Below are 14,728 nucleotides of genomic sequence, written 5' to 3'. Positions count from 1 at the left end.
CAATGATAATGTCAGTGAATCAATGACAATCGCACCAGAGCCTATGATCGTAGACATCGAATTACTAACAACTGATCACCATTACTTAATTACCAATACTTCATCAATGCCTCTGATGGATGCTGTGTCTGAACACTGACATCACAACAGGTGATCACCAGTGTCTACCATGACTGCTTGCTCACTAGTATATGTGTGATCATGAATATCTCTTATCACCAATGTTTCTGATCAGCATTTCTGGTCAACATTATTTCTATTCAATGTGTCTGTTTGCCAATGTCTCTGATGACCACTGTCTGTGTCCTCAGTATTTCTATCTACCATGTCTGTGATCACCACTGTGTCTTACCACCTAAGTAAGCATCCAGGTATTGCTTACTCTGTCACTAATGCTCTAGGTCAATAAGAAGTATGATCACCATTGTCATTGATCAATATTTTTCTAATCAATGATCAATGAGAACACACTTACATGATCTCTGATCATACTGTTTCTCATCACCAATGTCACTTTAACAAAGTATTTGGTCACTTGTTTCCAATCACCAACAATGTCCCTGACTATTGAAGCCTCTTACTATCAAATTTTCTGACTACCAATGTGATCATGAGTCACTCTGGTTACCAGTATCCTTGACTGGTCAATGCTGATTACCACAGTCTCTAGTGTCCAAATCAGTGATTGCTGAATTTATTTATCTTCCAAGGCCCCTAGGATCAATGTTTCTTATACCACTGATCACCTGTAGTACTGATCACCAACCTTCCTTGTCATTGGAATCACCAGTAACCTGTGTCTCTGGTTATCAAATTCTCTAGTCATTGATGCTGTTGATCCCCAATAGCTCACACACCACCAAGACCCAATAGCTCCTCTACCATTGGTCATCAAGAACATGAGCACTAAATGCTTTCATCCTAATGCTCCTGTTACCCACATCCTTGGTCCTTTATGTTCTTGATTAATGATTGACATAGCCAATTAACAATCATTCTGATCACCAAGATCTCTGAGCACTGCCTCCTGATCATGTATGACCATTACCCTCTCTGATCGTGAATGACATCATTTTCCCATGATTCCTCCACTCTAATTACAAGTCACTCTAGCCATGTGTCCCTGATCAATGACACCTTTTGACCCTAGTCATCATCATCTCTAGTCCCTGATTACTAGTGTTTCTAATCGCCAAATTCCTTGTTCCTTGTCAGCCTTGATGTCCAGTGGTCCAGGAGGCTTTCTTTCCATTCTTCCTATCCCAGATTGCTGGTGGTGGCAGGACACTTGCTTGGGGCCAGAGAAACACTGGTCCTGTGAAAACAAGCATGCATGCCTTCTGTGAAGCTCCAGATGCCCTAGCCTGCAGGTTAGAGTTAGGGGAGCATGTCTGCCCCTGGTATGCCACCACTTCTTTCCCCATGCCCTTTCCCCAGAGAAGGGAAACCTAGAGCATACAGGAACCCACCTGTGAAGCGGGGTGGCCACTTATCTGCCCATTTGAATGCCTGGGCCCTCTCAAGCCTTCTAGAAGCTCCCTTCTGTTCCTTTCCCAGCTCAGAGCATTTTGCCTCCCTTCCACCACCTGTAGCCACAGTGAGGGCAGGGATGTCTTTCCTGTATCCCAGCTCATAACTGCAGGGTTGTGTGCGTCTATTGTTACATAATCAAGTGTGTACTATACACAGGCATGTTGAATACCTCCTCCAGTTTTATTGCCTTCCGTCAACCAGCATTTTTAGAGCACCTAGCACCAAGCACTGTCAACGGTGCCGAGAGGCAGCCAGCAGGAGACAAACAGAGTGGATGCCCTGTCTCTGCAGAGTGAGATCCAAGAGGGCAGGAACTGTGTCCGTCTTGTCATTCTTGCATCCAGTTGTTTTTTGTGGGCTTGTGGTAGGTGCTTCCCAAATGTCTGTAGAATAGACTCATTTACCCTACTAATGTTTATTGGCCCTATTAGTTCTTGGCATTTGGGTTGGAGATAAAACACACCAAGATCTTGCTCTGGTGAATCAGCTGGAGCTGTTTCTGACAAAGAGCTGGGGAAGGCTGGGTGGGGGGATATTGCGGGATGGTGTTGAGTGGAGAGGAGTGATCTCTAGGAGCAGGGAAAGCATGCTGGCTCTGGCAGGTCCCGGGTCCAAATTTACTGGAAAGCAGTAGGACCAAGCTCAGAGACTTCTGCTACTTCCTCTATAAAAATCAACTCATAACAATGACTCCTGCTGCTCAGAGTCCTTGTACCGATGAACAGTTTTGATTTTTGTGGCTTCAGGGCGCTCAGGCAGGGCAGGTCAGGCAGGCCAAGCACTGCAAATAAATGGCCGTCGTTAGCAAGGCAATGGGTGCCTTTATGATTCGCGGGCCTGGTGCCAGGATGCCTGGGGTGGGCTGACCTTTGTTCTATCCGTTTGCATCAAAGTGGGGCTGGCTGGCCGAAGGCCTCTTCCCCCTTCTTCCTTCCAGGACCCTCCAGGCCCTGCTTCTTCTCCCCATTTATTTTATTTTATTTTTATTTTTTTTAATTTTTTTTTTGTAGGAAGAAATCAAACCCTCTTTGTAATTCTTAGAAACCAGCTCATCCTTCTTCAAAAGTCCCTGCTGTGCTGGCTCCTGGTAACTCACCCCTAGGTGAGGACTGGGAATGGACCCTGCCCCTCATGAATAGGGTTTGAGAGGAAGGCCTGCCATTCACTTGATGGAAGGGAAAGACAAACTCACCTGAGAGGCAGGAAAGAAGGCAAACAGTAGGCTGCCCCCCAAGTCAGTGGGCTGTCCTAACTGAGCTTATAATGAGAGACAGGAAATAAGTAATCCTTTGGGACTTGTTGTTGTTGTTTTAGGCAAAGTGGTTCCAAACTTATCTAGAAAAAACTGACAAGACTAGTGGAACAAGTCAGAAAATTAGGGAAAATAAAGTGAGGCACGTATGTGTGTGTAAAATACTTTTTAATACTAAACAAGATTCTATGATCAGAATCATTCAAGCCTGAGGTTCTACTGTAAGAATCGGTAGATCAATGGCACAGATCTGGGTAAGCCCAAAGCACAGCCTATTATTTACAAGATAATGGATGATAAAGGAGGTATCCTGAATCAATGCAAGGGTGGAGGGTTATTCAATCAAGCGGAGTTGGAACAACTAGCATCTCGCTGGGTGAACACTTACTCAGAGATTAAAAACATGCAGCGGTGGCCTTATCCAGCCAGCAGACAGGTTTTGTTGGTGCTGCACGATGTTTTGTAAAAATATAAATGAGTTGCAAATGGTCTTAAACGAGGAGATTCTCTTAAAGGTAGGCAGAAGGTCAGGCCCCAGGAACTGCGTGTCTGCAGAGCTTTTTTGCCTCTCCCCCCTCAGGAAGCTCTGCCTCCATCTCTCTCCACCCCATGCCTGTGCCTGCTGGGTCTTGGGGACACTGAGTTTGAGTGCTGGCATCATCACACATCTCCTATTACCTGTTTGAGATTTATTAAGGAGTTAGTCTTGAAACCAAATACCAACCCACCCAGCTGAATCTCCCAGATTGGTTCCTCCACAGAGGTACACTGCAAAACTCAAGGTTAAGTTCAGCCTTTTAGAAATCAAAGAAGAAGAAAAAAGAAAGAAAGAAAAAAGTATTGAACATGTAAGATGTAAAAGCTTTTGCAGTGGGGAGGGAATGGTGGGATAATTTGGAATAGTGCTTTTGTAACGAACTCTGAGATAATTCCATTTTCAAGACTTGAATGTTGAGTGATCATCCAATGCCTTTAACAAGAAGCTCCCATATAAAGATGCTCAGGACATCATTATTTATAAGACAGAGAGATTGTATACAACCTAAATTCTCAAAAAAAGGCATGATAAGAAAATAGTCACAAAAGAATTGAGAACAGGTACTTGAAAATATATTTGCATACCCATGTCTGTAGCAGCATTATTCACAGTAGTCCAAAGGTGGCAATAATCCAAGTGTCTATCTGAGAATGAATGGATAAACAAAATGTTGTCAATCTGTGCAATGGAATATTATGCAGCCCTAAGAGGAGGAAATTCTGACACATGCTACAACATGGATAAACTGTGAGGACAATGGTAAATGAATTAAGCCAGTCACAATAGGACAAATACAATATGATTCCACTTATATGAGGCTCTTAGAGGAGGAGTCAAATTCATAGAGACAGAAAGTAGAATGGTGGGTGGCAGGGGCTAGGGGAGGGGAAATGGAGAATTAGTGTTTAATGGGTACAGAATTTCAAGATGGTCAATTCTATGTTATGTGTAGAGCAGTGTTTCCCAAAGTGTGGTACGTGTACCCCCAGGGGTACTGGAAGAGTTTGGTGGGGATATGCACTGCACTGTGCTTAGCTGCGCCTAATTCTATGTTCTCATGAGTACGAGGGGTACTCAGTGTTACGAAAATTATAGAAAGGGTACACATATGTCAAAAGTTTAGGAAACACTGGTGTAGAGGAAAAAAGGAGAGGGAACTATAGGACATTCGCTAGAAAGCCTTTAGAATCCCTCCTGAAGGTTATGCTTTTAGAGGCAAGTCATGGAATAGAAATGGGTAACACAATTGTGACAATAACTAGCATCTAAGAGGAAAGAATTTCCCCCAAATGTTAACAAATGGCAACATCTATGTGATAGGTTACTTTTCTTCTGTTTTCTTCCACTTTCCAAATAATGAGATTTCATAGCTTTAATGATTTAAAATTTTTAGAAATAATCATGGAAGAATGGGAGATAATTTTGCAAAATATGCAGTCAAAATAGAAAAATAAATATGTACTAACCCCCCCATCCTTCCAAAAAGAATATCAGGCAAGGGTACACAAAGAGGTCCTTCCCAACAGAAATGTAAACAAACAGCCAGTAAACATTGAGACAGGCGCTCACCCTCAGAAATGATGCAATATATGCAAACGGAAAAGGAAGGTACCACTTTCTACCGCTCATCTTATAAAAAATGGAAGAGGCCAGACAAATGTGGAATCAGGCCTAGTGGTTGGTGGGAGTGTTGACCAAAATTCCACATGCTCTCTGGCCCAATGAGCACTCTTCGGGTTCACCTCACAGAAGCCCTAGGGGGAAAAGGTAAAATTGCAGGTTTTGGGGGGAAAAAAAAAGTATATTGCAGAACCCTAATATATAAAAAGCCAAGGGCTGTCACGACTGAAATATCTGGACAGATACCAAACCCAGGCTGTGTGGGGTGACCAGGCTGGCAGCGGGGCAATTGGGGGTGACAAAACCAGTGGGGGAGGGGGCAGTGAGGGGCAACCAGGTCAGCAGGAGGGTGCAGTAAGGGGTGACCAGGCCAGCAGGGGGGACAGTAAGAAGTGACCAGGCTGGCAGGAAGGGGGAGGGGGGAGAGACACAGTTAGGGCTGGCAGGCAGGTGAGCAGTTAGGAACCAGCGTTCTGGAATTGTGAGAGGGATGTTGAACTGCTGGTTTCAGATATTCCCTGAGGGGTCCCAGATTGGAGAGGGTGCAGGCTGGGCTGAGGGGGGACCCCCCCCACAATGCACAAATTTCATGTACCAGGCCTCTAATAATATATAAAACATGACACTTTTTTTGGTTGTTTTAAAAAATGCTTATGTAGAGATAGGAAAATGTCTGAGAATGAATACACCAAAAATAAATGAATAAATAAATAAATAAATAAATAAATTAAATAAAATGGTTGCTAGTTCTGAGAAGTTGATAGATCCAGGATGAGTTAGAGGGCTTTTTCATTTTGTACACTTGTGCTAGTATTTTAATGTCTTATAATTATGTGCCCACTTTGTAATTTAAATTATTAAGAATTATTAAGAAAAATATGTTTCACCCCCCCCTTCTACCTTGTGCTGACTGGTCTCTCTCCCTGGGATGTTCTCTTCCTCAGATCTGCCTGGAGCACTCCTCTTCATCCTTTAAAACCCTAGGCAAAGATCCCAGGGGAAGCGTTATCTGAGTTCTTCCTCCCTGAGCTCTTCAGGAACTTCCCAGGCCCCAACCACTATCACTCAGGGGCAAGACCTCGCTGTGGAGCAGACAGACCTGCTTCTCTTTTTCTGCACAGCCTGAGCGAATGGCTTAATCTCTCTGAATCCTGACTCCTCACCAGTAAAACCAGACCACACCTTGCAGCACTGTTGTAAGGATAATATGAGAAAGACAAAGGTCCTCAGTCCTAAGAGAGCTCACCTCTAATGCCATTCCAGCCCATTGGTCTTCAGACTGAGCCTCCACATAAAAACTTGTCAACTCCTAGAAGCCCAGGGTGTTTGGGATCCAGGACAAGCTGTTCACCCTTCCATTTCTCCTTCTTCCGCAGCATCTAAGACTCTCAAGGTCTCTGGGAGTGGCGTCGGGATGCCTCTGACTATTTAGTAGGTGCTTTCAGTGTTTCCCCTCACCCTGTTCCCCTGGCCCCTCCTGTCCAGCTGGGGAAACTGAGGACCAGTGGGGGCCGGATTGAGGTCTCAGGCCCTAGGATCTCTCCACACGGGCATGCAGGCTGGAGTAATAGGGATCTCCTCCTTGGAGAGGGGACTTAGCGGGCGCTTTGCAGCTATCTTCTTCCACTGACCCATCTGTCCCTCCCAGTGCCTCTGCCTCACTTGGGGCTCCCTAGGGACCCCTTGCTCCTTCTCCCTGTCCCTTCCCTAGGTTTGCCTGGGCTGATCTGGGAGGTGCCTCAGCTTTGAGGTGATGCTGGGATGGGCCTCCTTTCCTCAAAATGTAGGGATGAAGGGGACTCTTATACACACATATCAGCGCACACCACCACTGACACCATCCTGACATTATAGTCTTTGCTCCCTTCCACCGTCCACTGCCTAGAGTCATCCTCAGCTGCTCCCAACCCGCAGTCTCAGGCTCGTGCCCTGCAACCTGTCTCTTCTTCTATAGAGATCTTTTTTTTTTCATTAAAGATTTCTTTATTAAAATTATTGGGGTGATATTGGTTACTACCATTATATACGTTTCAAGCACAGTACTATCATATGTCATCTGTATATTGCATTGTGTGTTTTTTACCCAAAGTTTAGTCTCCTCCTGTCATCATATTCTTTCCTCTCTTCACTCTCCCTCCACGCCCCTTTCCCTCCGATAACCACCACACTGTTGTCTGTGTCAGTGAGTTTTTTGTGTGTGTTTTGTTCATTTTTGTTGTTTTCTGTTTCATATCATAGAGATCTTTCTTAACCTTTTAATTTCAATTATGAAACATTTCAGAAATCTAAAAATACAGCTACTAATATAGCAAGTACCATGCAAAACAAATGGCCACAAACTGAGTGGCTTAAAACCACACCCACTTATGATTTCACTGTCTCTGCGGGTCAGGAGCCCACGGTGTGTAATAAATAGCTACGAATGATAACACCAGCATGTAGCTGGGTCCTCACTTAGGGTCCCACAAAGCTGCAGTCACATGCTGACCAAAGCGGGGCTCTAGCTGAGGTTTGCTTGCAGCTGCAGGATTCTTGGCAGCTTGGCAGGAGTCTGATATAATGTCCTGCACTCGGGAATAACACTCCACATTCTGGTAGTTATACCGAGTCTCAGGTCCTACCCACCCTCCCGGGCACGGAGAAGCCTGAGGGGAGAAAGGGTAAACAGTCCTGGACCTCCCCAGCTAGAGCCAATAGGGGTGCCTTTGGAGACACTGCCCAGGCACACAGTAGGGCTGCAGGCCTTGTGTGTATGTGTGCCCGCGCACTTGTGTGCGCATATATGCATGTGTATTTGTCTACACGGGTATAGATATGGGGTCATCAGTGCCTGAGTGTGCATGTGGAGGTGCTCTATCTGACTACTCTGTCTGAAAGAGAAGTGCTATCACTCCCTAAGTCTTTTCTGCTTTGTTTTTCTCTGAGACACCTTTCACCACCTGCCATTATATTGAACGTTCATAAGTTATCAGTTTATTGAATCTCCACCACTAGATGTCAGCTCTATGAGGACAAGGCCCTGTGTAGTATGTTCACTGGTATATGTGTACCCGCAACACCCAGAGGAGTGCCTGGCACACAGCACATGTGTGGACAGGAGATCGAGAAACCTGTGGGATGGATAGATGGGTGAGTGGTTGGTGAATGGATGGATGGATGGATGGATGGATGGGTGAATTAGGTGGGTAGACGGATGAATAAATGGATGTCTGCTGACAAATGCATGCATGCAGGTCTTGATTTAGCCTTCTGGAAGACATGTCAGGCTTCTTTGTTGTACGCTCTTTCCAGAAAGATCTAGGAAACCCCCATACACCAGAAGCTGCAGAGCCCATGGGTATGAGGGAAAGCTCTGGGAGTTGAATCCTTCTAGAGACCTGGGACCAGCTGTTGGACCTGCGATCAGAGTCCTGCCCAGGGTCACTCCATGCAGGAATGGTGGGCTGAGGACTAGGGAACTGGGAGTGAGGAGGGGAGAGGCTTCCCTAACAGGATGGTACACTTTGGAACTCAGGGACGGGGGCCCCCACAGCTGATGACTTAGTAGTAAAGCCCTACTTGAGGCCAGATCTGAGCTGCCAGAGACCATATGGGTCTCTTCTAGGAGGGGTGTTAAGACCCCTATCACATCCTGGGGACCCAGTGGGCAACCATATCCCCTAGCTTGAGGGTTGAGCAGGAAGCTAGGTAGGGAAAGCAAACCTGAGCCAGATCTGTGTAGAGACTTGAGCTGAGATGGTCCTATCACTTCTGGAGAAGGAGAAGGGCTGCCCTCCACTTCCCATACCTCCCTGTCTGCGCTGAGCACACACTGTCCCTTCTGCCTGTTTCATAACCCACCATGCGACCAGCTTCCCATAAGCTCACCAATTGTATGTATATTTATCCTTGTACCATTCCTCGGTGGACCTGTTCATCTACTATTTCTTCCCTCATCTGTCAGTCTGTCTTTCCATTTACCCATCTATGCATCTTTATCAATATTGTCATCATTATACTAGCAAGTAAGCTGTCCTCACAGCTACTCTCTGAGGAAAATACTATTACTACCCCCATTTCACAGATGAGATGAGGAAATGGCACAGAGAGCTTAAGTGACTTCACTGAGAACACACAGCTAATAAGTAACAGAGCTCGACAAGCTGAGCTCTTAACCTCTCAGTCTGTCTGTCTATCCATCTATGCACTCTCATGGTTGTTCATTCAATCCCTTCACTCACCTGTCACTGTCCATCAAGTGACCCATCCATCCATTGCTGTCGCCCATCCATCCTGAAGGTAATGCAGTTAGAGAACCGGGGGCCCTGAGGGGAGAGAAGGCCTGAACTGCCCATCTGGCTGGGGGTGGGGGCTGAAAGGGGGGTAGGGTGGGCTGCCCTAGGCTGGGCAGGGCTGCACAGGGCTGGAGAGAATTAGCCCAGTGACTGCCAGGATCATCTAATTAGGAATGCTAGTGATAAGCAGATAGGAATCCGGGGTGATTAGAATCCTTTTAAAAAGCCACTCCATTAATTACAAAGACAGAGAGGGGCCTCTGGCTGCTCAGAATACCAATTGGTGGCCTAATTGGCCTCTATCAGCTCACCCTGGGGGAGGGTTCCTGGGACTGCTGTGTGATCTTGGCTGTGCCCTGCCCTCTCTGGTCCTCCCCGTGCAGGCCAGGCTCTGCCTGAGATCACCTGGTCACTCAAGGTCTTCTCTCTCCTCAGGCCTGGCTCAGGGGCTGGCTTTAGGGACATCAAAGGTCAGAGACCTGGGAGGCTAGGCTGGCTCCCCAGAGCAGAGGAAGTCCTGAAGAGGAGGAGTTTCACTACCCCATTGACAAATGAGGACAGAGTTGGAGAGGGAAGTTGGCCTATAAGCATGTGAGAGACAAGACTGTGGGGGCCTGAGCTAATGCTCATCCCTGGTCCGCCTATTCCTCCATCTTTGTAACAGGCGAAATCACCAGGCTCCACACCTTTCTTGCCCCACGCCCACCCGGGGAACTGGGAGGGCTTTCTGTCTCCAGGGCACCTTTAGCAGTGAGGAGCTGGGCTCTGGGACAGCTCTGACCCAAGGGATTTATGATGGGGTCTCCAGCCCTGTCTTCACCCCAGCTGCTTCCTACAGATCCACCCCAGGACAAGGCCTCAGGCTAGGCACAGGGCCTGGGCATAGAGCAGGACAGGGAACCTGCCAATGGGCTCTGGAACAGCAGGGACCAGAAGAAAATGCCTCATTGGAAAGACAGAGGTGGTCAGCACCGGTGTCTCAGGCAAGGAGGCAAGAGGGGGAGCCTGGGTAGGAGGAAGCATCTGTAGGTTACTTGGGCACCTCATCATTCTGGGTTCCTTGTCTATTAACATTGCTGTAGCCACCCATGTACTGTCCTAATTACACTGCTATGGCACCCTCAGGCTTCACTTGTAGTGATACTGTTGTCATCAACCCTCTTACCAATATCACATCACCGATCACCATCCCCATCACCATACCATCATCCCTACCTCCATCATCACCACCATTACTATTTAAAAAAATAATGCTCTGGTTTCTCTTCAGACCGCATAAATCTTTTGCCTTTTACTATTTAAAAAAATATATTTTATTGATTTTTTACTGAGAGGAAGAGAGAGGGATAGAGTTAGAAACATCGATGAGAATCATTGATCAGCTGCCTCTTGCACACCCCCTACTGGGGATGTGCCCGCAACCAATGTGCATGCCCTTGACCGGAATCAAACCCGGGACCTTTCAGTCTGCAGGCCGATGCTCTATCCATTGAGCCAAACCAGTTTTGGCACCATCATTATTATTACCATCACCATTACTATGGTATCACCATCACATTGCTTATATCACTATTATCTCACTATCAATCCCATCACCCGGTCACATCCTGCCACGGATATCATCTTCATTACCTCAACTAGTATCACCATTACTAGGACCATCATCATAACTACAATCACCAGCACTTCTATCACTGCTACCACCATCCCACCTCTGATATTACCTCCATTATTACCACCATCTTTACCACTCTACTACTGGCTGCATTTCTGTCATTATCATCACCATGTCTACCTCTACTAGTATTCATATTACCATGAGCAGAAATACACCCATCACTGTCATCATTACCACCACCATCATTTTCATTACACCACCTTCCTTATGACTACCATCATCATCTCCTCTATCACCACCACCACCACCACCACCACATCTACCTCAGCCAGCTAACCATTACCTCTAGCTCAACCATGACAACCATCATCTCCACCTCCAACACCACCTTTGACATCACACTATTACCACCTGCATCATCATCATCATTATCACCAAGTCCATGTCCACCACTCGCACCACCTTCATCTGAGCAACTGTCTTTATGACACATGTACACGATAACTACTACCACTGCCACCATAAGTTACTGTCTCCACCAACATCCTCACCACCAGTGTCACCATTACCTTCACTAGCACCACTTTTGCCATTGTCAACTCCACTGTCACCACAGCCTTTACACCAATACAGCTACCCTAATGACTTCTTCTGTTTCAATGATGCCTTATCTGTCACCATGCATACCTCACTTTGTCCTCTCCCTACAGTCACCATAGTCAACAACTGCACTACTCCCAATGTTATTGTCATGGAGAATTATGTGGGTTGGTATCTTTCTCCAGTTTCAATAGACAGGCTGGTCAAGAACAGATTCTAACTATAGTGGCAGAAATATAGTTACAAAAATGTAGAAATATTTTCTTCTAAGCCCAGTGAAGTTATTCTGTCATTCATTTCCTCTACCAAGCGACATGACTATGTGTGTTAGTAGTCAGTGTGGGCAGATGGTAAGGTATGTGGGGTGATAGCGTTTATCTCGTTTGCAAAGTGTCTCCAGATTCTACTTTCATTCCTCCTGGCATCTGGAATTGGTGAGAACATGTTTGCAAAGTGTCTCCAGATCCTACTTTCATTCCTGTATGTGCCTCTACTGGGGCTGGGAACCTGCAACCCAGGTGCATGTTCTTGACAGGGAATCAAACCCTTGACCTTTCAGTCTGCAGGCTGAGGCTCTAACCCCTGAGAAAAACTTGCCAGGGTGAAATGCTTCTTTTGATTTGCTGTCCACTAGCCTCAGAAAGCCCTGGGTTTGCATCTCCCTCTCTCTCACAGACATACTCTGTGACCTTGAATATGTTGCTGCATGTCTCTGAGCTTCAGTCATTCAATAAATTGAACTGATTGCCAGGCAAACATCCCTGCCTTTGTGGAGCTTACCTTTGAGGATCTGATAGGATAATGGGGCCCAAGAAGAGTGAACTCCTGCCCCTATCCTGCCTGAACCTCCACCTTGGGACCCCTCAACCCATACCAACAACTCAGCCATTGACCCTGTCCTAGGAAGCCCTTACTCCCTTCCCTTGACCAACATCACTGACCTTTGCTGCCCACGTGGGTCCAGAATCCACGTGGCTGATTCCGGGCTCAGCCAACATGCCCGGTGTCACTGGGTCCAGAGCTGGGGGTGGATCTGCCCCGCCCAGGGGCTGATGTCACAAAGAGTCTGGTCTCAGCTCTGCTGGGGACCCTGCCCCTGCCTGGCCCCACATTGGCAGTGTCCCTCCCCTTCCCCCCGCCCCTTTCAGTGGAGGTGTCCACCTGTCCTTGAAAACTGGTACTATGAAAGGGTAAACTCGCTGGGCAGAGCCACGCCCAGAGCCAGCAAGACCCCTGCTGAGGGACACACACGCCAGCTGTTGCCTCCTCCACACCCACCCTGATCCCCTGGGCCCCTGGGCCCACGTCACCTTCTCACCCACCTCCGCCCCAACTCCCCCTTCAGCATGGTTAACTACTACGACGTGCTGGGGGTACAGTCCAGTGCCAGCCCGGAGGACATCAAGAAGGCCTACCGAAAGCTGGCCTTGCGCTGGCACCCCGACAAGAACCCCGACAACAAGGAGGAGGCTGAGAAGAAGTTCAAGCAGGTGTCCCAGGCCTACGAGGTCCTGTCCGACTCCAAGAAGCGCTCTCTATACGACCGGGCGGGCTGTGACAGCTGTGGGGCCGGTGGTGGTGGCGGGGCCAGCACCCATTACAACAGCCCCTTCGACAGCGGCTACACCTTCCGGAACCCCGAGGACATCTTCCGCGAGTTTTTTGGTGGCATGGATCCTTTCTCCTTTGACTTCTGGGTCGCCCCCTTCAACAGTGACCGTGGAGGCCAGGGCCATGGCCTGAGGGGCGCCTTCTCCAACGGCTTCGGTGAGTTCCCCGCCTTCATGGAGGCCTTCTCCGCCTTCGACAACCTGGGCCGCGGGGGGACCGCTAGCCGCACCACCTTCTCATCCACCTCCTTTGGGGGCTCTGGCAGCTCAGGGTTCAAGTCAGTGATGTCATCCACCGAGTTGGTGAATGGACACAGGGTCACCACCAAGCGCATCGTGGAGAACGGGCAGGAGCGTGTGGAAGTGCAACAGGATGGGCAGCTCAAGTCGTTGACCATCAACGGCAAGGAGCAGCTTAAGCGAGTGGACAGCAAGTAACCGTGGCCCCCCAGACCCTGCACCCACCGCCTGACCGCACCCACCGCCTGACCGCACCCGCAGGCTCATGGTTAATAAATGTCCCAAGTGAGTGCACCGAATGAGCTGGCCTGGCTTTGGGGGTGGTGGGCATCCGTTGTGGACCTGCCCAGCGCGGGCTCCAGCACAAATGGATGTGCAGAGGGGCCTGGGCCTCAGGGCTGCGGGCATTGCCTCCCAAAGCCCATTGCTGGGGGCAGTGAGGGGAGGATGCAGGGGCGGCTCTGCAGGTGATTTGGGATCTCTCATCTGTATTGTGTCAGTTGGCAAATGCCATGACCATCGATCCATCTCAATCCAACCTTGTGTTCCACACCTACTATTTAAAAAAAAAATGTTCGTATTGATTTCAGAGAGGAAGAGAGAGGAAAAGAGAGATAGAAACATCAATGGTGAGAAGAATCATTGATTGGCTGCCTCCTGCACGCCCCACACTGGGGATCCAGCCTGCAACCCAGGCATGTGCCCTGACGGTGAATTGAACTGTGACCTCCTGGTTCATAGATCGATGCTCAACCATTGAGCCACATTGGCCGGGCTCCACGCCTACTATAAACACCAGTGTGGCCACATCATCCTCACCGGGGTTTGGCCCTGACTTCCGGCCCCTGCTCCTCACAGGGATTCTTCACGGTGTGGTTGTTGTGCTAATACCCAACAGCATCAGGTTACCTGCCTTGCTTTAAGCCTTCAGTGGCACCCTTGACTCTAAGCATGAAGACCTCAGGCCTCATCCTCATCACGAGGCCCTGGGGACCTGGCCTGGCCCACCTTCCCGGTCTCACCTCCCATCACCCCTCACTCTCTGAACCGCACCCATCCCGGCCTTTGCCTCTGTCCCTTCATTGCACCAGACCCCTGAGAGCCTCAGGGCCTGTCCACAGGCTGCTCTCCCATGTGAACGTCCACTCATCCTCAGGCCTTTGCTCAAGCATCCTTCTTTGAGGAGTCCTGCCCTGACACCCCTGTTCTGAATGAGCTCCCCTCCTGCCTGCTCTGCTTTCCACAGCTCCTCACCTGCTTCTCCATGGCCCTCGTCTGTGTTAGATTGCGCCTCTCGGCCACTCTGAGAAGCTCGAGGGCAGGGCCTGCACCTGCTGTCCCTCACTGTGTCCCCAGCCTCTCGGGCAATGCCTGGCACCGAGGGGCTGGCACTTATTTGTTGGGAGAATAAATGTTTCTGGGTGTGCGGTGGGGGTGTGAGTG

The 14,728-nt window shown here is 48.5% G+C and overlaps 1 protein-coding gene across 1 annotated transcript; it reads left to right on the top strand.

The window, feature by feature from the left end:
* Nucleotides 1–12,781: 12,781 nt before the first annotated feature.
* Nucleotides 12,782–13,483, top strand: DNAJB8 (DnaJ heat shock protein family (Hsp40) member B8; the record flags this gene model as incomplete). The annotated part of the gene is made up of 1 exon (XM_084888973.1): nt 12,782–13,483. One exon carries the CDS (start codon nt 12,782–12,784, stop codon nt 13,481–13,483), a length of 702 nt encoding a protein of 233 aa, XP_084745099.1.
* Nucleotides 13,484–14,728: the final 1,245 nt, after the last annotated feature.

This window comes from Pipistrellus hanaki (genome assembly GCF_964339955.1).
Source record: "Pipistrellus hanaki genome assembly, chromosome: 6".
NCBI classification, from domain to species: domain Eukaryota; kingdom Metazoa; phylum Chordata; class Mammalia; order Chiroptera; family Vespertilionidae; genus Pipistrellus; species Pipistrellus hanaki.
The sequence above is the reverse complement of the archived record's forward strand: the minus strand, read 5'-3'. Positions and strand labels throughout refer to the sequence as shown.